We start from the raw sequence: 26,717 nt of genomic DNA, 5'->3' as shown, positions 1-26,717 counted from the left end.
TACAATTCTTCTCTTGGGAACACAATGGGACATTTGGTGGCTTGGGAGAGAACTGAACTCGAGCCTGACTTTGAATCTACTGGTCCTTAGTAGCTTCTCTTTGAAAGGCGAGGATCTGACAGGGTAACAAATTTCAAAATTCAGCACTTGGCGACTGCAGCTGGAGACGAGTACAATAGAGGACACCCACAGAGGTCTTTGGGAGCCTCTCAAAGGGGTCTGGCATGTAAGCATAAATCAAGGGAGACTTTAAAGCTGTAATTAGAACTGCCAAAGACAGCTGGGAAAGCCCCACATTTTGTTGGTTGATGGGAGGAAAGCATTACCAGTGATATATTGACTCTAGTTAAGGAGGAGTTTTAAACATGTTTTGTATGGACACATGTCTGCAACCCAGCAAGGCTTTCTAGATGGTGGGGCACTTTGCGCATGCAAAGGAGCACTCAGTCTCCTTTAGTATGGAGTCGTGTTTTCTTGGGCATTCAGGTCTGAGTGAATAGAGTTGGTTGAATGTGAAGCACATGGGGGTGCATCTCAGAGCCGGTCCAACAATGAGGCGAATTAAGCGGTTGCTTCGGGCGCAAAACATATGGGGGCGCAGTCGAGACTGCTTTTTCTGTTGATTTGTTGTAAAATATGATGTTTTGGTGCTTAATTTGTAAAATCTTAATGTAATTTGATGTTTAATAGGCTTTTCCTTAATCCCTCCTTATTATCCAACATTTTCACTTATCCAACGCTTTTATTTTTCAGTGATTGGGTTTTTTTTGGGGGGGGGGGCAAAATTCTGTTCACCTACACTTGAAAAATACCTAGGGCCGGCTCTGGATCTATACTTCATACAGTTTCTTTAGCCTGCTTTGTCAAAGATCTCTAGTGCTGCAAATCCCAAGATTGCACAGCATTGAACCATGGGAGTTCAAGTATTGTTAAACTGCATTCCTTCTACAGTCTAAAGCAGAGCTTTCCAAATGGTGTCGGGAGTCAACAGGTGTGTCACATTAAAAAGGCTTCCTCCACCCCCACAAACAGGCTGCCTGACAGGAAGACAAAGTCAAAGCCCTCCTGACAGATGGCCACCCAGCCTCAGTTCAAAAATATCTAGAGGAGGTCTATACTTCACTAGAATTGAAAGGGATCCCCAAAGGACATTTCGCCCAACCCCTTACTGCCATTAAGGAAGACAGTCAAAGCCCTCTAAACATATGGCCATCCAGCCTGTTTAAAAAACCTTCATAAAGGATTGATCACTACCTTGCACATAATCCCTTAATTCAGACTGTGTCAAATCATAGTACTTACTCATTAAATGCTTGTGCACATGATTGCACCATAGTAATATCATTGTCAAATTTGCAGATGATACAATAGTGGTGGGGCTTATCCCTGAAGGGGATGAGTCTGCCTACTGGGATGAGGTGGATCAGCTGCTTTCGTAATGCAGGGACAATGTTTTGCTTCTTAACATCAATAAACCAAAGAGCTTATAGTAGATTACAGAAATAATAAATCAGAAATTCAACCTTTGGTTATAACGGGAGATCAAGTGGAGCGGGCGGCCAGTTTTAAATTCCTGGGTGTTACTGTTAAGGGTGACCTGACTGCGGCGATGTTGGTTAGGAGGGCCCAGCAGAGATTGTATTATCTGAGACTTTTAAGAAACCAACAATTGAATGAGAAACTGCTGGTGATTTTCTACCACTGTGCTATAGACAGCGTTCAAACCTATTGCATTTGTGTATGCTTTGCTTTGCTAATTGCATAGTGGCAGATAGGAAGGCACTTATCTGACATTTATATTGATTTATTGTATATAATACAATGTTTAAGGAGCCCTGGTGGCGAAATGCGTTAAAACACTGAGCTGGAGACCGAAAGGTCCCAGGTTCAAATCCCAGGAGCGGCGTGAGCGACCGCTATTAGCTCTAGCTCCTGCCAACCTAGCAGTTTGAAAACATGCCAATATGAGTAGATCAATAGGTACCGCTCCAGCGGGAAGGTAACGGCGCTCCATGCAGTTATGCCAGCCACATAACCTTGGAGGTGTCTACAGACAATGTCGGCTCTTCAGCTTAGAAATGGAGATGAGCACCAACCCCCAGAGTCAGACATGAGTGGACTTAACGTCAGAGGAAACCTTTACCTAATACAATGTTTAATGTTATCTAATACTTCGTTGTTATTCCATTAGTGAGTATTTGTCAGTTAAACCCTTGGGAACCGTTTTTTTCTTATAGATAGGAGGGTGCTCCAGAGGGTTACCACGACTGCCCAGAGAATTATTGGTTGCCCTCTCCCCTCTTTGGAAAAACTTTATAATTTTTGCTGCCTTAAGAAAGCTCAAAATATTCTTAAGGATCCCTCTCACCCTGGATATTCCTTTTTTGAATTACAGTAGAGTCTCACTTATCCAAGCCTCACTTATCCAAGCTTCTGGATTATCCAAGCCATTTTTGTAGTCAATGTTTTCAATATATTGTGATATTTTGGCTAAATTAGTAATTACAACATAACATTACTACGTATTGAACTACTTTTTCTGTCAAATTTGTTGTATAACATGATGTTTTGGTGCTTAATTTGTAAAATCATAACCTAATTTGATGTTTAATAGGCTTTTCCTTAATCCCTCCTTATTATCCAAGATATTTGCTTATCCAAGCTTCTGCCGGTCTGTTTAGCTTGGATAAGTGAGACTCTACTGTATTACCATCTGGCAGACGGTATAGGATGATAAAAACTGTTGGGAATCATCCTGGACTACTCAAGTCTAAATGTAGTTAGATAGATGATAGAGTTAGATTGAGGGAATCCTTTCCCTGTTTCCAAAGCATGCCTAGACAGGTTTTACTGTGTTTCATTCTATCCTGTTTCTTTGAAGTTAGTGGAAATGTGAATCTTTAGGGACACTAACTTCTCATTGGTCAGAATGTCTTTTATGGCCCCAATAAACTGGACCATGCAGTTGGAACCATTTTTGGTTCTCTCTTCTCCCTTTGTTCTTCTAGCTAATAAGAAGCATCTTGCTGTCTCTCCTGGCAAGATGTAACTGTTTAGATGTTTGTTATTTTTCCTTTCTTATTTTTCCTTAGAAACCAGTCTAGAGTAGATAGCTCCCAAGCCTTTCTATCTACAATGGAGTTCTTTTTACCTGAATAAATACTTTTTGAACTTTTACTGAGACTCTGCAGTCCATTGCAATCCTAAATGGTCAAAGGCTTCTCTTTGCTCGCCCCGTGTAACTGTTGCATGCTTTTGCTTTTGCTACTCTGCTGATTTTGGGTGGAATCTCCCCCAGAGAGGGTTAAATTGAGTCTAACCGCTCAGAGATTACCACAACAAAAACAAGGACAAATAGGATGAGAGATAACTTTTCTCCTAGAGCTATGACTATATTGATGTCTGTGGTTTCACACTCATGTGGCATCAGGTGTTGTGCAATAGCGATTCGAACGCGAAAGCATGGGTGCTTTGTTTTATAATTTGCACACTTTGTTGTATGACGTACAATGACAATAAAGGTATTTTATTCTAAAAATGGGAGGTAGTGGAAAAACTTTGCATGGCTTTGGGGGCCAAGTGAGCTTTCCCTGGTGAGTGGCTCCAGGCCAGCCTTTGCACAGCCTCTCTTACGCAATAAGGCTCAAGGAAAGGAAAACAAGGCGCAGGAGACATCACATTTCACGCCTGCCCCCCCTTCCCTGCTTCCCATAAATAAGGATTGGTTCAGTCGTGGTTAACTTTGGGGCAGGAAGGGGGAGGGCCCTTCCTCAGCGCTCCTCCGGCAAAAGGAGATCGGTGGCAGGAGGGAGAGGACTGGCAGATGGGACACCTTTCTGTGACAAGAGGGCCATGGTGAGCCAGAGGGATGGGAGGAAGAGGAGGGAGGGAGGGAATGCCTTTCCTTTGCATGTGGGTGCGTTTACCACCGCACTGTAGAATGAATGCAACCTGAGTGGCCAGAGCTCAGTGTCACAGTGAGGACAGGACAAGCTTATTTTCTGTTGCTCTCCAGCAGTGGTTCTCAACCTTTAAGTCCTCCAAGTGTTTTGGACTTTAACTCCCAGAAATCCCTGCCGGTTGACCAGGAATGGTGGGAGCTGAAGTACCAAAACCATGGATGTCCAGAGCTTGTGAACCACTGCTCTAGAAACAGCAATGAGTTCCAATTGTAGAAAAAGAGATGCAATTTGAACATTAGGAAGAATTTCCTGATTGTAAGAGCTGTTCAACTGTGGAACTCTCTGCTTCAGAGTGTGATGGAAACACTTTCTTTGGAAGCTTTTAAGCTTTGATTGAGAGTTCCTGCATGGCAGAATGGGGATGGACTGGATAACTCTTGAAGGTCTCTTTCAATACAGTAGAGTCTCAATTATCCAACACTCACTTATCCAACATTCTGGATTATCCAACACATTTTTGTAGTCAATGTTTTCAATACATCATGATATTTTGGTGCTAAATTCGTAAATACAGTAATTACTACATACCATTACCGCGTATTGAACTGCTTCTTCTGTCAAATTTGTTGTATAATATGATGTTTGGGTGCTTAATTTGTAAAATCATAACCTATTTTGATGTTTAATAGGCTTGTTCTTAATCTCTCCTTATTATCCAACATATTCGCTTATCCAATGTTCTGCCGGCCCGTTTACGTTGGATAAGTGAGACTCTACTGTATTATGATTCTTCCCCAGGTTCAAAATATTCAGAGTCATACAGCCTCTGCTTCTAAAAGATGTACAGTCAGTTTGTATAATTTTCAGAATGTCATTCTCCACATGGATGTTTGCAGTGTTTTCTTAATGCTTCTTCCATCTTTTATTCTCTCAGCAAGATGTGAGGAAAAAACATAGCTGCACAGTCATTTTGATCATCTTTATTTCTCTTTTAAAACACTAACCAAAGGGTTTTTTTTTCTCAATTTCTGTTTTTGATCAGGAATTAAGGATTCACCAGTCTGAATGCACTGTTATGTCAGGGAAGGGAGGAAGAAACTTACTTTCAAATATTATTTTACTTTTTCTAAATATAGAATCTAAAACAAGCAAACAGAAGTTGGATTCAAGGCCAAGATTTCTGGCCTCTGTTTATTCTATTCAGATTCTATTCTGTTTAGAAAGGTTGTGTCTAGCAATATGAAGCCTAACTGTTTTCATGCTTTCACAATCCGTGACATCCATTTAAGGCTATGAATAGGGTTCTGATTCCTGCTGAGCCATGGAAACCCATTGGGGGATCATGGGCAAGTCCACTCTCTTAGGGGCCCTTCCACACAGCCCTATATTGCAGAATATCAAGACAGAAAATTCCACATCTGCTTTGAAGTGGGTTATCTGAGTCGACACTGCCATATATTCCAGTTCAAAGCAAATAATGTGGGATTTTATTCAGCTGTGTGGAAGGGGTCTCAGACTGAGATGAAGGCAAAGACAAACCTATTTCTAAACAAAACTTGTTAAACCCTCATGTCTTTAAATTAACCCTAAGTCAGTAACAACTTGAAAGCACACACATTGGTTTGGAATATTTGTAACTTGACTCAAATGCACATTACTGAGGAACATAATTTAATAGAGACCTTGAGAAAGGGCATTGCCCAAGGGGCAAAGTGGCCCAACCACTATTTGAATGTAATGAACCTCTTGAAAACAAAACATTTTTTTTTCTTTGGGGCCATTTAGTAATGAGTTCATTCAGTTCCACATAGTTTGTTGAGCCCTTCAGAAATGACCTGGGCGGGGGTCTAATATTAGACTGAGATCTCATCTTATCTTGGAAGCTAAGCAGGATCTGAACTGGTTTGGAAAAGTATGGGAGACTGCCAATGAAAAACAAGTGCTGTAGAAGAAGAAACTGGCAAAACTTCCACCTAAAAAAGCACTGTGAAATTCATGGGGTTTCCAGGAGCCAACAGATAACTTGAAGGCATATATGCAGAAACATGATGCGGTTACACCGAGCATCAGATTGACACAATAATGTATGGTTACTGATTTTAGTAGGTCTATACCTAAATTTGATTTAAGTACCCTTGGTATTTTTAATGCCAGAGGAGGAGAGATAACATCATTGATCTTTGCTATTAGATACCCGGATGAGGTGTTTTTTCTCACCTTCAGGCTGTAAAATTTCTGGAACTACCCCTGCAAGTGGTTAGAAGTGATTCTATGAAATTAATCACTAGATCAATTTAAAAATAGCTAGTATATTTTAATTCCTGCATAGTCTTATTCTGGGACAGGATGGATGCCAAACAAGGATGATCCAGGACTCATAGCTGCTTTTAAAATACTGTTCTGTTTTTGAGACAAGCTGTCACAAGATCCCTTCCCACATAACAGAGGTTTCTGGTCTGTGCTGCTCAGATGGTGGTATTGCTGAAGATATTTAATAACTTGCATCGTTCGTGAAATAAGTGGGTTGCGAATATCGCATATAGAGTGTGTCAGGAAAGAGTGCTGATTGAGAATATCTATCTTCCCTGTTCTGTCAATCCTAAATGGGACATGCTGAAGTAGAGGTGGGAAATATCCATGTAAATCCTGGGGAGAAAAAAACAACTTTATATCCATCCATCCACCCCTCCCCTTGCAGACTGAGTGTCGCATCCTGGTTGTTTCTCTGACTGAAGCTAACTTTGTGAGGCTCCAAGTTTTATTTTATTTTTATTGCATTTTTTCCTCCCCGGTTTCCCCAAAATTGGCAAGGCCAAGGAATGATGGTCTTGCACGGTCCATTTCCAAACCGACATGCAACTCTGGCTCAATTAGCCAACAACTCTTTATGAGGCAAGTCACGCCTCTGACGTCCGTTCTGTGTGCGCACCGCAAACGTAGGTGCACAAGCTGCCCTCTGTGAGGTTTCCCTAAACGAAAGTCTTCCTTCGCTTGGTTCTCCCATGGAAGAGACAAGCCCCCCTTGTGCTTTTCAGCTCCCTTCACCCTGGCAGGCAGTGAAACATTTCAGTCCTGTGAAGGGGCTCTGTCTCTATCCCCAGAGGAGCAGGCTTTGTGAGGAGAGGGGAAGGGGCTGCTTCCTCTATCCCTCCCCTACCCAGCCTGTGCAGACAGGAGAAGCATTGAGAGCAACGCATGTGATGGAGAAGGGCTTCTATAGAGCCCTTATTGACCAGCCTCAACTTTTCCTTCCCTTCCTCCCCCCTACAGCAGCTGTGCAGTGGCGGTTTTCTCCTACTCTTGCTGGCCAGTGTGCCTCCCAGCTTCCTGCTGAAAGACCAAGAGGAAGATGAGCTGCCTCTGACAACTACCAGGCCTACCAGGGTCACCGCTGCCCAGAATGTGTCTGGCTGCCCATCCAAATGCACCTGCCCGACAGAGGAGACAGTTGATTGTGGTGGTCTTGATCTCCACATTTTTCCCAGCAATATCTCAGCCGGCGTCCAGCATCTCTCACTACAGGTGAGGAAGAAAGGGTTGGCTCCGTCAATGATGTGCTAGCTTTGCTGGGTGGGAGATAAAAGCTCTGAAAATTTAAGTTTCAGGGGGCTACAGCTGTCAGAAACGCTTAACCCCCCCCCCTCAAGAGTGTCATTCATGCTACAATAAAAGGTAAAGGTTTTCCCCTGACGTTAAGTCCAGTTGTGACTGACTCTGGGGGTTGGTGCTCATCTCCATTTCTAAGCCGAAGAGCCGGCATTGTCCGTAGACACCTCCAAGGTCATGTGGCTGACATGACTGCATGGAGCGCCGTTACCTTCCCGATTTACTCACATTTGCATGTTTTCGAACTGCTAGGTTGGCAGGAGCGGGCTACAATATCTGGGGTGTATTAGAAGTACAGAAGATCAGATTGGGTGACCAACATTAGGATATGCATGCAGATTACCATGCTAATTGGTGTTCATGTTAACTGCTTCCCCTGCTGGGTTTCCTTCCACAGAATAATCTGTTGCAAGAGCTGTCCTATAATGAACTGTCCCGACTGGCCAGACTGAAAACGCTCAATCTGCATAACAACCACATCACCTCTGAGGGTGAGCACAAGGCAGGGGCAGGGATCAGGGTATGTGCCTGCCACTTTGGGGGTTTTCTTCCTCAGACGATATACACAATATATTGCTGAAGGCCTTAACATCCAGAATCACTGGGATCTAGTATGGTTCCCGGGCTGTATTTATTAGGAATATATTCATAACCTGTTAGGATTATAATACCAATATGGTTAGATATTGGTGCAGAGTAGCAAAAATGCAGAAGTCTAGGGCAGAGGTGAGCAGAGGTGAGAAAATGCAAAATAGCCAGCCTCCCTTTCCCTTTAAAGAGACATGCGCATAAAATAAGCATCAGAGACATCAAAAGTAAAATAATAAAAATATGTTTACTCACAATCTTGTATGATGATGGTCATACAGGTAAAAACATCTTAGTTCCAAAAGAATATAGTTCAGGATACTAACATATCTCTTAACAAAGAAATAACATCAGCATGGCATGGCAGGATCAAGAAACAGGAAGAGCATGAAGAGCCAAAGAAAGCCAAAGAGAAAGAACAAAAGAAAGTCTCCCCTTTTATGCCCCAAATTCTAAAGGCATATATCACTTCCTGTAAGTCTCCAGGAAATATACTCCCATTTCCCTAAAATGGTGCCATCAACTCTGGAATGCAGCTTTGGCTCAGGTTACTAAGCAACAAACAAAACTAACTACATAAACCATCCCACATTGAAAATGCATGCATGATTGCTTAGATAACCCAACAGTATTGCTGTGTTCTATCCGCATTTTCTCCTGATGCATTTTGCCTGCATCTGTGCCTGGCAGCTCTTCAGATGCCAGCCACAGATTCAGGTGAAATATCAGGAGAAAATGCTGCTAGAACACAGCCATACATCCTGGAAATCACACAACATCCCAATACACATAATAATTTAGAGCTCTGGGGGTAACAGTTCACAGAATCGGGTTGGCTAGGGGATTCTGGGAGTTATCATCTCAAAATTTAGCTTGTTAGCTCCCAGCAGTGCACTTTATCTCCGGATTAGCAGAAGGTTATTGTGCCCTTTATAGTGGGTTTAATTGATGAGTGAAAAGGAAAACCAGCCTTTAGCCTTCCTTTCACCATTTTATGGCATGAACAGCTAATATCTGTTAGCAACAGCTAACAGATATTAGCTGTTGCCCATCATGTAAGAGCTGTTCGTTAGCACTCTGGTTCTTTTTCAGAGCTGGAACAGCAAGAGAAAGGAAGTCCAAGTCTGGCTGCTTGTTGGGCATAAAATATTTTGGTAATGGGATTAGGAGTGCTCCAGGATGCTTACAACAGGAAGAAATTAAGATCCCCCAAACCTAGCCTTTTTCTATTCCCTTTTAAAGGTCTCCCAGATGAAGCCTTTGAATCCCTGCAGTTGCTTCAGTACCTCTACCTGGCCAATAATAAGGTGAGTGTATTAAGGCTGGGGAAATCTGTGATGGCTGGCCTTTGTTTGGGTTTGTAAAGCAAGTCATTAAATTTGTACAGGGTAGGATGCAGTTGTGCATTGGTACTGAACTCTTAGCTCTTCAGATGGATTGGATTTCACTTCTCAAAATCCTTACAATTGGTCATGCTGTTTGAGAGTTAATTTCTAAAACACCTGAAAAACCAAAGGCTGAGAAGCAAGGGTCTATAGAACACAGTGATAGCACTTGGTACCATGTTAACTGGTATGGCTTCTTCCTGGGATTTATAGTTTTCTGAGGTATTGAGAATCCTCTCCTGGATAGCTCCAGTATTAGTACTCCTTGATCAAAATATTCCAGTCTTTACATCTATTAAATAACTAGTTGTATCCATGGTCATCAACTAGTATTTTACCCCACTCTATGCTGATTGGAATAATGGTCCACAGCATCTGGGGATCACATATACATTGGTTTACTGTAAAAGTTGGGAATCTTTGGCCATTTTGATATTTCTTCGATTTCAAATTTCAGAGCTCCCAGCCAGCATGGTCAGTAGTAAAAGATTCTGAGAATTGTTGCCCAATAACAGCGGCAGAACCCAATTTTGTCCTATTAGATTGCCCTACTGCTTCCATCTATGTTCCTCTATGAAATTAGGATTGTAATTTACAGTTGTGGTTGGTTATTAGGGGACTGGTTGTCATATTGGTTTAAAGCTACAGACAATGCAGTCACTGTTGCCTGTTTTTGGTCTAAAACTATTTAGCTGTTTGTGATCCCTTTATTTTATCAGTTTTAAACTTATTTATTATGCAGTGCTTTTGACACAAAATTTAAAAAAAATGGCTTAAACCTACATGCTAAGGTTGTGATTAGTTGTGTAGGCACCATGAGAATTCATGATGGATATGTTTGAAATCAATAAGACACAAATATCTATATCAAAATGCTACAAGAATTGTATCTGTAGAAATAAACAATTTTTAAAAATTGATTTATTTCTATTGATACAATTCTTGTAGGATATGTTTGGAAAGCAGGTACATTTTCCTTACAGAATAACTGGAAGTCTGCAGTGAAAAGCCAGCCGTGCATGTGCTTGCAAAATGGGCAATGCTAAACTAAACAGGGTAGATTTTAGTTTTGTATAGTCTAGTTTTCTTTCTGTTACAATCCCTGTGGTCTGCCAGTGTGTTTGCAATATACACAGCAAGCAGGCATAGTCACATTCTCCAAACAGATAAAGCATAACTAATCTGTTTTAAATAATCTTCTTGTATAAGAAGTTAAGCAACATTGGGCATCAGACCAAAGTCTATGTAGTCCAGCATGATCTGCAAAGTTTTTTTTTAAAAAAATCATCAAATAGCAGGCATTTGGAACTTGGCTAGTGATATGCTGGTGGACTCAAGGATATATTTTTTTCTGTACATTGAGTAATAGCTGTGAAACATGGGGATAGCAAAGGCCGTGAAATACAAAGGGAGTCTGTGAAATGTCCATGCAAATGCCAGCTTTCATCTGTATACAAAAGAAAGAACAGCCATAATTCAAAACAGGAATAACTAATGAGAATTATATTACAGTTTTATTAGACTCTTTCTTCAAGGCATACAGAGTGACATTCATGTTGGCCATCCCAATTTTATCATCACATCCCTATGGTTAGAGTGGTCATTTAGTGATGATGCCCCTGGCTGAGTAGGATATTGAATCTAAATAGACAACTGGGACCCTCTCCAAATTTCTCACCTTTGGCTATGCTGTGCTTCCTAGGGCTGGTGAGAGTTTTAAGTCTAACCTCCAAGACAGTTCCTCTATCTGCCACAATGTCCTGGCTCTTTACAGCCCAATCTTCTCAGTTATGGCAGGCAGAATAATATAACACTACTCTAGTATCTTGCATTTTGCAAACACAGGTACATAGTCTTGGTTGTGTTACCTCCTGAAACTCTCTTTACTGCCAATTTAAGCATGATTTGATTACATGAACAGTTGCCAGAATTTGCTGCTATTCCAGCATTTGTTCAGCTTGGCTTGGTCTATGATGGAATGCGGGCTTCAAATTTTCAATGTTTGGCATAAATGTGTCCATTTTCGGACTGATCTGGTAATCAAATGTTTTACAGCAAGGTTTTGCCAAATTTCATCTTCCAATCTAGTGTGGGAGTAACTCTATCAAAAGTGCTCACTCATACACACACTTACACACTTGCATAGGCAGTGTGTTAAGGAGCGAAGAAAAGGATGTGTTGGTAGTCTAGCCTCTTTTCTGACATATCGGTACTTATTTTCTAAGTTCAGGGATTTTGGTTGAGAGAGGAGGGGAAACATTACATTTCATGAACCTTTACCTGCAAACTGAGATACAGTAGAGTCTCACTTATCCAACACTCACTTGTCCAACGTTCTGGATTATCCAACGCATTTTTGTAGTCAATGTTTTCAATACATCGTGATATTTTGGTGCTAAATTCATAAATACAGTAATTACTACATAGCATTACTGCGTATTGAACTACTTTTTCTGTCAAACTTGTTGTACAACATGATGTTTTGGTGCTTAATTTGTAAAATCATAACCTAATTTGATGTTTAATAGGCTTTTCCTTAATCCCTCCTTATTATCCAACATATTTGCTTATCCAACGTTCTGCCGGCCAGTTTATGTTGGATAAGTGAGACTCTACTGTAATATAGAACAGAAACATACAACTTCATAGATAAGTATCTGGCATTTGGCTGCAATAAGGAATTTCCTGTGTGGATCTTAGCATTATATAATTTAACTAGTAAATAGCACTGGATCCAATGTTGTTCTTATTTGTTAATTTACTGGCATATATGTCCATCGTTGCCTGGATTTGCATTTTGTTTGCAGCTCTTTCTTTTTTTCCTCCCTTTCCCTCATATACCAGTAGCTTCTTTCTCTGGGCCCTTCCACACAGCCATGTATTCCAGTTCAAAGTAGAAAAATTGGGATTTTATTCAGCTGTGTGGAAGAAGCTTCGCACTTTCTTCCTTTCTCTTCTTCTTTCATTGCTTTCCCTAATGCACCTTCCCTAATGCACCTCCTTCCTTTCATCCTTCCTTCCTTTCTTCCCTCCTTCCTTCCATCCTTCTTTCCTTCCTTCCGTCCTTCCTTCCTTCCTTCCTTCCTTCCTTCCTTCCTTCCTCTTCCCTCCTTTTCTTTCTTCCCTCCCTCCCTCCCTCCCTCCCTTTATCCTTTTTCCTTTCCTTTCTCTTCCCTTCTTTCTATTTTCTTTTCTCCCTTCCCCTCATACTTTTTCTTTCCCTTCCTTCCTTTTTCCCTTCCTTCCTTCAGTCTAGATCAGGGGTCCCCAAACTAAGGCCCGGGGGCCGGATGCGGCCCTCCAAGGTCATTTACCTGGCCCCCGCCCTCATTTATAATATAATATTTTTATATCAGTTTTAATAATATAATATATTATATATACATATGATATTGATAATATTATCATGTTATACAATGTAATACTAATACCATATAATAATATTAATTACATGTTATATATTACATATAATATTACAGTATAGTGGTATAGTTCAATATAGTAATATATAATGCTAATATTGTGCTATGCTAATAATATAATATATTGTATGTACATACAGCTGCTCTGAGTTCCCTTCGGGGTGAGAAGGGTTGGATATAAATGTAGTAAATAAATGTAGTAAATGAATAAATAAATAATTTTAGACTTAGGCTCGCCCACTTGACTTGAAGGCACACAACAACAACAACAACAATCCTAATTAACTTGACTATCTCATTGGCCTGATAGGTTTATGTTGGTTAAAATTGTTTTCATTTTAAAATATTTTATTGTTCTTTGTTGTTGTTGTTTTGCTCTACAAATAAGACATGTGCAGTGTGCATAGGGATTTGTTCGTATTTCTTTTTCAAATGATAATTTGGCCCCTCAACAGTCTGAAGGATTGTGGACCGGCCCCCTGCTTAAAAAGTTTGAGGACCCCTGGTCTAGATGCACTAGATTCTGATCAAAAAGTCCAACAAGAAAGTTACACACACACACACACTGATCCTAAACCAAACTGCTGACATGGGGGGAAAAAAAGAATTAACTTGGGATCATCAGAGTTGAAGGACTATCAGCTTCTTCAGTTGAAAAAATAGAAACAATGTCCTTGGTTTGTGCATACCAGCCTGTTCAGTTTTGATGCAGTGGAGCATAATATGTTGCTTCCTTCCAAACTGGGCAGAGGGAAAGCCTAGAAAAGGTGCCTTTTTGAACCAACGCTCCCAGAGTCCCATATTATATTATATTATTATAAAGACATCTATGGGAAAATGGAGGATGGGAAATTCGAAGAGTTGATATATAGCAGGAGAGCAAAAAAACTCTAGCCTGCCAAATGTTGTCTGCCAGAGTGAGAGATGGGGGAATTTGAAAGTGTTCATCCAAAAAGGTATGCTTTTCAAGCTCTGGGGTTGGAAGTAAAATATGAGGAGATGGGGTCAGCCTGACACTTTCTGCATGGTCCTCCTTTGCAGTTGACAGTGGCACCGCAGTTCCTACCCAGCAGCCTGCGCATTGTGGACCTTGCTGCCAACCGCCTGACGTGCATCTACCCATTCACCTTTGGCCATAAGCCTGCCCTCAGGTAAAAAGCCTAGATGGAGAACTGGAACTTATACCAGAATGCTGGAGCAGTAATCTAGTAATGGTGAAAATAATAGTCTTTAATACCAGAGCTAACTGGAAGCTACATCTTCTAATTACACCTTCTTTACACCCTCACCTAGACATTGAGCATCTACCTTCATTAATCTATTGTTTACCATCTTAACTCCAATAATTTTAGTCGAATTTTAAGAATTTTAAAGGATTTAATATGTTGTATTGTGTAACTGTATTATGTCTTGTTTATCTAAGTTGCCTTCTATAATTTGTATTGAGATTGTTTTTGATTGTTGTATACTATCCTCGGCATTGAATGTTTGACACTGTTTTATTTTGTTGTAGGCTGCTCTGAATCTCATCAGGAAGATAGGGTGGGCAATAAATAAAGCATTATTATTATTATTATTATTATTATTATTATTATTATTATTATTATTATTCTGGAGGCGCTCCATCATAAGCCCAGATGTGTAAGGGCCTGCAAACAATTTTAAATACTTTATATGTTATCTTATTCTAGTGACAACAACTCAGGCTGGGGAATTCATGCAAGCCAACATTTGCTCCTGGCCTTGCTTTATATAGTCTTCTTGAGAGTAAAACCAATGATAATTAGAAGTAAATTATGCTCTCATTCTTGTAAGGTGAAAAGCATTTAAAGGCAGTGTGGAGACTACTGTAAAACTCAAGGATATTGGCCTAATCTGTCCTTTGCCTTCCACCCTCTGCTCCTGCTCCTCACAGGTCTGTCTATATGCACAACAACCAGCTAAACAACACCGGCTTGCCCTTTGATGCCTTCAATGGCTCTGATGCGGTCACTACCATGATCTTCTCCAGCAACCGGCTCACTTATGTGCCCCAGAATTTACCCCGTGCCATCGTCCGCCTCCACTTACAGGTTGGCAACTGAAAGTCTAAATTAAGACAGTGGAGAGACAGAGGCTTACCGCTGAGATATGAGCCCAGCAGTGAGCGGTGGATTATAAAGTCATCTATGGGAAAATGGAGGATGGGAAATTCGAAAGGCTGGTATATAGCAGGGGAGCAAAAATCTCTAGCTTGCAAAATATTGTCTGCATGCAGTTCCCATCAGCCCAAACCAGTGTAGCTGATTATGAATGGTGATAAGAGTCATCCTGGCCAGTTGTGAGGCATGATAGAGAAGTGGATCTCATCCACATCTGAAGAACCTGTCCCAGTACCTACTCAAGATGTCCGAGTTGAAACATGTGATAACAAGGCAGAAGCACCTCTTCCCCTCAGCGGCTGGGGAAACCAGAGTGGCGGGGTGCCTCCTTGACCACCAAACTCCACTTTGCAGAATAACCGCATCACTCGTGTCCCAAAAGGAGCCTTGAGCAGCCAGTGGCGTCTACGGGAGCTCTACCTGCAGAACAATAACCTGTCCAGCGAGGGCCTTCACCCTTCTACCTTCAGGTAACTGTGGCTAAAGACATGTGTCTGAGTGTTGAGGGGAGGAGAGTGTGGCTTTAGCTCAAGGGTCCTCTGGAAATTTTTGCAGGGGAGGAGGGAGGTCCCAGGAAAGCAGAGGCAAGACATTCCTCTGTTGGGTCCCCTAAAGGCCATTTCTGGCCTTTCCACACAGCAGGCTGAAGAGCCTGGAGTACCTGGATCTTTCCAACAATAACCTGACCCAGGTGCCGGCTGGCCTTCCTGCAAACATTGTGATTCTGCATCTGGGCCGAAACCGTTTGAGTGTCCTACCGCCTGAGCGCCTCAGCCGCGTGAGAAGCCTGCAGTACCTTCTGCTGCAGGGCAACCCCTTGACGGTAGCAGGTGTGCACTCTGAGGCCTTTTCCCACCTACGCTCCCTGCATACGCTTCACCTCTACAACAACCGGCTGGATGGCATCCCGCTTGGACTCCCACGGCGGGTCCGCTCTCTGATGTTGCTGCACAACCAGATCACACGGGTTGGGCTGCACGACTTTGCGGCTACCTATTTCCTGGCTGAGCTCAACCTCAGCTACAACCGGCTTTACAGTGCCCACATCCACCGCTTGGCCTTCCGCAAACTGAGGCTTCTGGAGACTTTGGACATCTCTGGCAACCTGCTCACCCTCTTGCCTGCTGGGCTACCTGCTAGTCTTCAGATCCTCAACCTTCAGAAGAACCAGCTCAACTCCCTTTCCCCAGAATTGTTGGCCAATCTCACCATACTAAAGGAGTTACACCTGGCACACAACCGCCTGCGGATTGCCAGCATCTCCCCAGGCACGTGGCAGGAGCTGCATGGGCTCAAGGTGAGGGTGTGATGGAGCCTCCATAGCTGGAATTTTCTTGGTTAACAAGCTGCTTTTTTAGGACTAGAAAATGATGGAAATCTCCAGGATAAACATCCACACTTCATGGGTAGGAGGAAAGCAGAGGACATGTTCTTGATCTGGGCATACTGTGAGATCCAGGAGTCTGTCTGGGGAAAGTTAGATCAAAATACAGGTTTGATTCTTGCAGCTAGAACATTAAAAGCAAGATTGAACTTGTCACTACAAAGCCTGTCAAGCAACTAATAATTTCCTTGTTGACTCTGTTCTGTATTTAGAACCTGGAACCACCAAGTCCAGGAGAGATTATAGGAAGTGCCACTTCAAAAGATACCTAAGTAAAACTCAGTTATCACAAAGTTTGGCAATGGCCACAAACTTTATTTAAAATGTGAGTAAATTCATGAAAGAGGATAGGAAGAGCTTCTAAACACAGCACAAAGTTATATTTTGGAAATGGCTACCACAAGGATGGCTGCCTACTTGGGTCTGGCTGAATTTGTGGAGAGTGGAGTTACTACTAACCATGGGTTTATATTCTTTTCAGTACCAAAGACAATATGACTTTTTGTATCAGTTGCTGAGGGATGTCATGGCCAAGAATCTAAAAGGCACAGTGTAGTGCAATTCATCTGCATGTGGAGTATGATGCAATTCTCCATTTAATACCCCCTCAACTCATCACTGAGCTGCTGTAGCTCTCCTGTGCGTGGCCATGGAATCTATATTTGTGTAGTCAAACCCAGAATGATTACTTTATTTGCTAGGACAGTGGTTCTCAACCTGTGGGTCCCCAGGTATTTTGGCCTTCAACTCCCAGAAATCCTAACAGCTGGTAAACTGACTGGGATTTCTGGGAATTGCAGGCCAAAACACCCGGGGATCCACAGGTTGAGAACCACTGTTCTAGGACATTTTTCAGATCTAAGTGGATGTTGTAATTACGCTGCACCAGGCTATTGGAACATAGCCAGACACTTCTCTGACTCTTTTCCCCATTCTCCACCAGCCCTAAAATGGCTGTTGTGGAGCTGTGAAGTAAGGGTATGATTTGGTTGTTGTAGCCATTCCTAACCTTTGGGACTTCAACTCCCAGAAGTCTCAGGGAGCTTGGTGAACTGACAAGAATTCTGGGAGTTGAAGTTCCAAACACCTGGATGACCAAAGGCTAACGAATACTAACTTCTTCAAGGGTAAAAAAGAAAAAGACATCTAGAGGTTTAAGGTGGATTTACACTATATATGCTACTGTTTGGAGGCCAATCAAATGAATGAGAAAATAGCACTATATCCAGGTTTTTCATGTCAAGACTTCCCAAATGCATTATCCCTCTGATGTGATCATCCCCAAGAGATAGAAGCCTTATTGCCCTGGTTATTCTTGCTACATTTTATAATGCCCAACTTTAACACCTTTTTCTCCAATATTTTTCTTTCTTAGCTCCTGGACCTGAGCTACAATGAGTTGTCATATGTCCCGCCAGATTTGCCTGAATCCCTAGAAAATCTTTACCTGCAGCACAACAGGATCGCAGTCATTATGGCTGAAGCTTTCCTCACAACTCCCAACATTCGAGTCATCAGCCTGAGGTAAAGAAGGAGACACTTGGTGGCTTTGTCCAATAGGGTGGCTATTCCTCGTCTGCTGGACATTAAAAGAAGACTTATATGGCTTCCATCATGTATTGGATTTTCCCCTATAAAATACATGTGAACAAGGGATGTGATCGTTATCTGTGGCTGGCATCCTGTTCAGCACATGCAATATTCTAACTATTTAGGGATTGAAATTTACCAGCATGAACAACTGAATGTGACCCCCAAAACTATCTTTGCAGCCTGGAAGCATCCTAGCTAAATATTTTTTGCGATCTTTGTGATCTAGCTTTGTGATCTCCAGAACCCCACAAGTCTGCACAAGTCTCCCAGTCATGGGGTACCCTGAGACAATCCCTGTTCTCCATGCACCCACAACAAAGCATGGAAATCATTTCCCAATGCTATAATGTCCAGTGCCCTGAAATAATTAGATTGGGTGCTGCCCGATTGCATAAGTATGTTGGGGGCATTCTTAGTCACAACTACATTGATGGAACTCCGTTATATTATTTACAGTGACTATGCAGAATACTAGTCTATTTGTAAGGCAAAGACAATTCAGGTCCTTTTTGTACTCTGCACTCAAAAAGCTCATAATACACAGAATGGTGATTCAGATTCTATGCCTAGAAAAGCTGACTTGAAATAAGTATCTCTTTTAGGCAAATAGAAGCAATATATATATTATTTTGTTTATTTTGCAATTTTACACCACTGGTTCTAGTTCTGTTATTAATGCAGATGAACAAGGCATTGTTTAGAAGCACTAAAGGTCTGTACTTTAGTGCATTTAACAACTGTACTTTCATGTCAGCTTTTACAGGAGGCTGAGAATCAATTGTTTGAAGATATAGGGATGTCATTGTTATAGCAGCCATATTTACTTTTCTTTTCGGCTAGCCTGCTTAATACAAGATCTAACGCTATTTCTATTGAAGAAGAAAAAAAGCTTCTCCCAATGCTAATTTTTGCATAGGTTGTGAATTTTGGTTTGCAAACTGCCATTTCATTATTTGCAAACTAAAGTGACAGATGAGTTGTGAAGTTTGTTTTTTATTGAACGATCTACACACTTTAAAATGTAATAACATTTACCAAGGCACTGAAAATATGGTTTTCTTAATCTAGTCTTGTAGCAAATAAAAATTTAAGAGGCAAGACAGGAGAATGTAGAGTCTAGAAAACAGCTTGACATCCAGTAGTTGGACAAGCTGGTTCCATCTACTCCATTGCTCTCATTAGGAACAAGCTTTTTGGGACTTATATGACTGAGATCCCTCAGTATTCCCTGATCTGGGCATACATTTCCACTGCTGGAGCTTCTTCCGCAGCCAACTATCTCTGCTAGAACCATTTCTGGAAGCCAAGTGCTCTCAGAAAAACCTGTTTGCTATCTGTCTTCATCCAAAAGTCCATGGGTTAGGGAGACATTTAATATCCCCTTTGCCTTGTGTCTTACATTTCTCAAATTCTCTCACATGTATTTTTTTTCATCTTTCAAAAAATCTCCATAAGGTACCTGTGCACTCTGCTTCATAATTAATTACCATAAACTCCAGAAAAGGAGTTGTCCACCCTCTCAACCTCAAAAGTCAAACCCAGGAATAATATCAGTACTACACTTGGTAGGAAGAGAAAGAGCAGCAATGGAAATTAAGGAAAATCATGTAAATAACCTACATACTAAAATACATACAGTAAAAAGGAAAATAAGTATACATTAATATAAATGTACAGAATTTGGTGAATGACACCACTCACATGTTGGAGGCTGGGGAAGGCAGAGACACAACCAACACCCAGGTTTTCCATTGAAAAAAACTTCATAGAACTTTTGCCAAGCAGGAAATTGAGAAAATTGTTGCATTGTTAGCTTATGCAAATCTGAATTTTAGAAGTCTACTAGATGGAATATTTAACAACTCTAAAGTAGCCCACAAATGTCAGTCCAGCACACACTTACTCAAAATTAAGTCCTTCCTGAGGCTTACTTCTAAACAAATAGGTATAGTATTGTGCTGTAAAAAAAGGTTTCTGATTCTTTTGAATCACACCTGGAGGTGTATCAAACAAATAAATGAAATTAATATCTGAAATGGCCATCTGTTGGGGGTGCTTTGAGTGTGATATTCCTGCTTCTTGGCAGAGGGTTGGACAGGATGGCCCCTGAGGTCTCTTCCAACTCTATGATTCTCAGTGGATACCTAAATCCATGGATGGTCAAATCCCATTCATTATATACAGTTGTGTGGTAAAAGGCCAAAACATGGTAGACAGAGCTCCAAATGCTGATGGTAGCCACTTGCTTTATTTGTTTTGAAAAGTCTTTGTAAAACACATAAAGCAAGTGGCCATCTATCTATATTGGTAACTTTTGTCTCCTTATTTGCGTTGACTCCTTATACATACTCATAATTTCTCTCCTCCAGTCCTTCTATAAAATTGCAAAGCCAAGGTTTGCTTTTTTGGATTTGTAAAACATATTTTCAAGCCATGGATAGTTGAATCAGTGGATTTAGAATATATGAATATAGGGTTTTTAAAAAAAATATTTTTAAGCCATGGTTGAATCTGTGGTTGAATCTATGGGTGCAGAATTGGTAGTTAGAGGGCCAAGGTAATCTTGTGCCTGTAGACATGGGCTACCCCACATGATCAACGAATCCCTTTGTTTTCTAGATCCAATCGTTTGTTGGCAGCCAATGTGTCTGAAATGGCATTTGCAGACCTGAAACTTCTGGAGGTAATGGATACAACAGGAAATCCAGAGCCCATCAACATCTCTTTGCTACAAGCTGCAAACTGGACCCAAACTCAAATGGGCACTTAGGCAGCCCAGAAGAGGTTAGTTTGTTTACTGGAGAGGGACGACACTACATCTGGGGCAGAAGCCAGGTTTTCCCTGTTACTGTCCTCTTCCAAGGGCCAAACCATTATATCATCAGTGTGTTGGGAGTGTGTTGTAGGCAGAAGAAAAACTGCCTTGTTTTTGAGCATTCGGATGTGTTTCCTATGATGGGCAGGCACTCCCACGCCCCCCACGTATCTTTTCTCATCAAATTTCATTTAATTTCATTTAATTTTTGTGAAAAACTATCTATAGATCAGCTTTTCCCTTAAAAGATCCCCAAATCTCCTTTCTAAAACAATTAGAAGGCAGGAGGTAGATAAACAAATTGGGATAACTGGTAATTGAGAGAAATTCCACCAAATAAAATGGGTAACAGTGGAAATGTTCCCTCTCCCAACCAAAATTATTAGATTTTTTTAAAGGAACCAAATTGGCTTTGGAAAAGAGAGCTCTTTTTAGTTTTACGGCTATATTGACATTAATCAATCAAACTATCAAAAATCTGCACCTATTATTAAAATTGGTTAAATCCACTTCATATTAAATCAGTAGCAGTATTACAAACATAATCATTATTTAAAAATGTATGTCCAGCCCTCAAACAAAAAGCAGTCCCTAATTTTCTATGCTTCGTCCACGCTTTAGTCTAAACTAAACTTTTATAGCCGGAAATAATATAATAGCTTTGCACGTATAATTAAGGACTGAACTGTCATCAGTTTCGTCAGACTTACCTAATTCTTGCAGCACGGTTAAGGACAAAGAACCTGTTTATGGTGAGGTTTGGAAAGCATGTGGTTTGTGGGACCCTAGGGAGAGAGTCCATGGTTATCTTGCTCACTGTGAGCAAGATAACAATTTCCTTTGAAGCAACCTGAAAAGAAACTAGTTCCTTCAAGATCTATTGACTGTATTGATACCAGCCATTTGATTCATGCACAATTTTCCTACTGTCCCAAAGCCATGTGATGTTTTCTGCCATCTGCTAGAGCAGTGGTTCTCAACCTGTGGGTCCCCAGATGTTTTGGCCTTCAAGTCCCAGAAATCCTAACAGCTGGTAAACTGGCTGGAATTTCTGGGAGTTGTAGGCCAAAACTGGGGACCCACAGGTTGAGAACCACCGGTCCAGTTGATCTTCAGGATGGGCTTTTCCATAAGATGATGAGGGGCACCTGCCTCAGGCAGTAGATCTGGTATTACCAAGAAAGGCCAGTATCATTGTCCTCTTATTTATTTTTATTTTTATTATGTTTATTTATACCCCACCTTTTTTCTCTACCAGGAGAGTCACCTTGGATAACCATCAGTGCTTTTTTTTTGTCTTTCTTGGATATAATTTTTATTGCTAAAGTATATGGAGTGGGGAAGGGTGTAAGAATAGATATAAAGTAAGCACATTTTTAACATCTTATATTATCTTCTTCCACTGTTTTCTAATTAAAAAAAGATTTCTATGATGTTAAAAAACACACATTTCTTATCTAATCTAAAAGTTAACAGAAAAGAGGAAGCCGTATCTAACACTTCCCACCCTCTCACTGCTGTTTTTTTCATAATAAAAAATCTGTCTTTTTGTCATATATCTTATTTATAATAGGTTAACTTTTCAGGATCCCTTGAATACCATTGTTATTCTTGTCAATAACCCCCCCCCCCTTTTTTTTCCTTTTCTTGTTGTTCCTGCATCTCTGTAGTATTGACTTGCTCTTACTTTAAAAAAAAGTTTTTTACATTAAACTAAGGAGCAGTGTTTTTCCGATTGATGTACCAAAACAATCATAGTGGCCCTGGGAACTAACTAACAATCTTTAAACATATAATTGAGCGTTGAACCACTTGTAAGATCTTGCAGACAGCTCCCATGGCCCATAACTAGAATCGGATCTGGTGGGTGAGGTGCAATTTCTGGTTCTGTCTTGAGTCATCCCCCCACTCATCTCTCTCTGGACTGGATGGCTTTCATGATCTTGTATTCTATTATTCTATTTTATAATGATTCTATTATTCTCACAGATGAAGTGCACAACTTCTAGGGCTGACCTCATCACTGGGGGACTTTCAGAACAGACTATGTTTGGGCATCACAAGACTCAGCCAACTCAATCTCTCATTTTCGCAGGTCACCATCCTCAGCTCTTCTGCACTGTACTTCTTTGGGCTTGTTGATCAAGACGACCTCATCTGGCCTGACTGCAGACAGCTTTCTGGAGCGATTTGCACTGAGCCACGTTTGCTCTATCGGGCTCAGTCAGTATTGTAGAGCAGCTGGGCAACTGGGCCACTGCAGCATGCTGTCTGCTTTTCCAGGAAGCAGGAATCTGCTACAAGCCTTTGGTTTGAGCCAGAAAAGAGAGTGGTAACTTAAAAATAAACCAATTGCACTGTTGCAACTGCAGCAGGGCCCCGATTCAGAAGACTTGTGCTAACTTGGGGTGCAGAAACTGTGCTGATACAGCCAAATTCTCAATTGAATAGGACCAGAATGACAATCAAGAACAGGCAAAGATGACTCTGTGTGCGCGCGCGCAAATGTACACAAACCACTGATCTGCAGAATTGCCTGAGTCACTTATGGCTCAGTTCCTGTTCCTACATCACTCTGTTACTCAGTTTGGTAACTAAATATTCATTAAGCTATACAATAGGGCAGTTAACTATAGTTTCCTTAGAGCAAATGCACTGTTTTACTGTGTTATGGTGGTAGCCAGTCTCTTCACAAAACTATTGGGCAATTTCTGGATGTCTCACATGGCCAAAGTGTGAGTAGATTTTCGACAACGTTTGTCCATGGAAGGCAAGGTATTGAGTTGAGGTTCACTGCAAGAAAACATTTCACTCCTAGATAAGGATAATATTATAACAAGGAGATGAAAGCCTAGGAAAACCAAAGAATATGTGAAAATGAAGGCTTCTAGGACAAGGCTTCTAGGAAAAAGCGTTCTGATAATCCCCACTCATGTGGACCTTGTTTTACTTGGGACAAATGTTTTGGATTACTAACTCCCACAATCCCTCAGCCACACTTACATGATCAGATCAGTCGCCTTTGAGAGCTTACATTAGTTAGATATGCTGGTAAGAGAGCATTGCTTTTAAAACAACACAAGAAACTTCTACAGAAATAATGTCTTGATGATAATGACCTTACCCATCAACACAGGAAACAGAAGTAATGGAGATTTTAACAATGTTTTTATTATTGGTGCAAGATTCCAGTATGAGTCTTACAGAGATTTCTTTTAAAATGTCCACCCTTAATTTTTTATATATATATTTTTGTCATTTTAAGCATAAAATAAAGCCGCAACACATTAGATTCACGGCCTCTGCTTCTAACATTGGTTTTCAAGACCTCTGGCTGAACAACAACCTCAAGAGGCAGGCACTTGTATAAAAGATGTGATTTCCCTACTACCCGAGAGAGGACTGTGAAAATGGAGTCAGGAAAGAAAGACTGTTTAGGACACTTGATCCCTTATAATTATCTTGCTATCTTGAAAAGGGGAGGAGTTAATTTTGGTTTTAAAAGGAACAGACGTGGGGGGGAAAAGGGAAGACAGTCCAGGATCTAGCCCACAGTTCATCACCTAACCCATCCTGAGCAGCAGCAAACCTGAGTTAACTTCTTACACTTAAAACATTTTCTAACTGTACACAAAGCAGAACACTTCCACCAAAGGTTACGTTTCCAGCTGCCAAATGGAGTGCTAGTTCTCATAATGCTACATGAATACATGCCCACAAGCCATAGCACCTGTGCTACATGCCGTGCATTCAGTGCCAAGGGAGATGTGGTCACTTTAGAACAAGGTCCACCCTGCCAACCTCACTTCAAAATCAGAAAATGGTGGTAGTTTCTTGCACAGTATCAAGTTTTATTGTGGAAGGAGTGCTGGAGCATTTCTTATTGGATACTTAAGGATAATGGGAACTCACTGTGGTTACCCAACCCTAGCCTTCGGCAGCATGTCTCTATCATCTTCAAACTTTGTGGGGACAAGAGATAGGATATCATCAAGAGACTGGTAATTCTTGGGTGGTTTTCCACATGGAAGAGAAGTACCCATTTAAATTGCATGAAGTTACAGCTGAGTGACTGCATCCCACAAGTCTTTTGTGGGCACCCTCCCCCCTCCAGTTGAACTCATGTTCAGATTAATTTCAGCATCGTTCACGGAGAAGGAAAATAACTCTCAGCAGTCTTCTAGGCTCTTCTCCAGTAAAGAAAAGTCTCTGTTCTATATATCTTCTGTTGGCTGCCCCAGAGGCAGAAAGGAAGGGGGGAAATAAATAATGAAAGAATGAGGGAGGCAGCACCTCAGTGCACAAGACCCTAGAAAAAGCCTGAGTCTCTAAAAGCTCAGAACCTATCACTAAAATGAGACATACAGATGGCAGAAGGGTCAGATGCCACGAGAACGTGGCATCTATTCAGACCTTTCATCAAGATGCATCTGATGCCAGTTCATAAGCCAGAGTGAGTGAGAAGCAGAACTTCAAACATCAAACCCAAATAGTCTCTTTGACCATACACAGGAGTAATCAGGACAGTTTTAAGCAGTGAGCACTAGAAGGAAAAAAGAGAATGGAGTGAAAACAAGAGAGTGGAGGAGATGTGTGCAAAGTGCCCAGTGCAAAGGAAGAGGATGAGGATACAAAGGAGTGTAGCTATAAAGGGAAGTGTGACCCAAATGTAAACCTTATGAGGAAACATGTTAGTGTTTTTAAAGGTGCAGAATTCCTAAAGACAAGCAAACCCAGTCTCCATCAGGTGCTATGGGGTCCTTCCATCCTATGGTATTAAAGAGGCAAGATGCTAGGCATACTCTCTGGTTAAAAGAGATTAAAATCTGTGGAACAAACAAAGCTCTAGATCAAAATGTTCAGTGAACTACTGTGTCAGCAAAGGCTAAGTATCTTTGGCACCCTTGCAATACTTTAGCCACTGGATCTATAAACAGGTTCAAAAGGGTTTCAGGGTGAGGCTGCACCCAGTCACTACAGCTGGAAAAGGGGAGAGGGTAATTCTTTTCCTTCTGCAATTGGACCCAGCAATTGTAATGCAGATTGTCTCATTTCACCTGGCGGCCTTGCAGCCTTGCCATACTGATGGGAGACCAAAGGAGTTTCTTAGAGGAAGCTCCTGCCAAAGCACAGTGAGTCAAAGTCTCCCTGCAGCATGACTACGGCATCAGTGCACATCCCACCCTCCCTGGCTTCACCCACAATAAGACTGTATGTGAAGAAGACTGTGCATAAAGAGTGCAGTTGTTTGGCAGGGAGATGGAGAGAGCTTCCTCTTCTTCACTTGTGGAATTTCTGCAGCTGAAAGACAAAACATGGGAGCAATTCAATGTTTCTAGCTGGAATAAGGGAGAGCATAAGACACTCATTTAAGAGCTTGAAAAAGTAAATATTTGGAGCAGAATTCTTCCTCCCCCCCCCCCCCCACCAAATTCCCATAAGTAAGTGCCCACTACCCATGCTGGTAGTGGATTCAGAAAGTTGTAGTCCAAAATACGAATTTCGCCAAGTCTTTATTGCATTCATTAGTGTCATTTATAGATCACCCAGTTTATATATTATGAGAAGAAATGTTGTGTTGTCAAAGGCTTTCACAGCTGGAATCTACTGGGCTGTTGTGTGGTTTATGGGCTGTATGGTCATGTTCTATCAGCAATTTCTCCTGATGTTTCACCCGTATCTGTGGCTGCCGTCTTCAGAGGATCCTTTGGCAGAGGAAATGTCAGGAGAAAATGCTGCTAGAACACGGCCATACAGCCTGGAAACTATACAACCCCAGAATAATTTTTTTATTAAAAGGAACTAACAAGGTAGCAGACGTGAAAGCAGCATAGAAAAATGAATCAAATTCAAACTAAAATTCTTGGAATATTAAAAAAGA

At 41.3% G+C, this 26,717-nt stretch overlaps 2 protein-coding genes across 3 annotated transcripts in view; one reads left to right on the top strand and one right to left on the bottom strand.

The window, feature by feature from the left end:
* Nucleotides 1-805: 805 nt before the first annotated feature.
* podnl1 (podocan like 1) lies at nt 806-24,128 on the top strand. Of its 2 annotated transcripts, none has more exons than XM_008103730.3 (11): nt 806-3,855; nt 7,173-7,424; nt 7,906-7,999; nt 9,339-9,403; nt 13,945-14,054; nt 14,819-14,975; nt 15,399-15,514; nt 15,687-16,341; nt 17,804-17,952; nt 20,641-20,805; nt 22,932-24,128. In XM_008103730.3, the coding sequence occupies exons 1-10, from the start codon at nt 3,853-3,855 to the stop codon at nt 20,789-20,791; spliced, it is 1,752 nt and encodes a 583-aa protein (XP_008101937.1). In that variant the 5' UTR covers nt 806-3,852; the 3' UTR covers nt 20,792-20,805; nt 22,932-24,128. The 2 variants fall into 2 exon arrangements, with proteins under 2 accessions (XP_008101937.1, XP_008101936.1); XM_008103729.3 differs by having other exon boundaries at nt 809-3,855; nt 15,684-16,341.
* Nucleotides 23,988-26,717, bottom strand: part of cc2d1a (coiled-coil and C2 domain containing 1A) — an 85,514-nt gene continuing 82,784 nt past the window's right edge. Inside the window, exon 30 of the mRNA XM_062971490.1 lies at nt 23,988-26,137. Within this exon, the coding sequence (XP_062827560.1) occupies nt 26,117-26,137 (21 nt within the window). The 3' untranslated portion in view covers nt 23,988-26,116. The remainder of the gene's footprint in view (nt 26,138-26,717) is intronic.

Source organism: Anolis carolinensis, chromosome 2 (assembly GCF_035594765.1).
Source record: "Anolis carolinensis isolate JA03-04 chromosome 2, rAnoCar3.1.pri, whole genome shotgun sequence".
In the NCBI taxonomy this organism is placed as follows: domain Eukaryota; kingdom Metazoa; phylum Chordata; class Lepidosauria; order Squamata; family Dactyloidae; genus Anolis; species Anolis carolinensis.
Note: the sequence above shows the minus strand (reverse complement) of the source record. Positions and strands in the feature narration are given on the sequence as shown.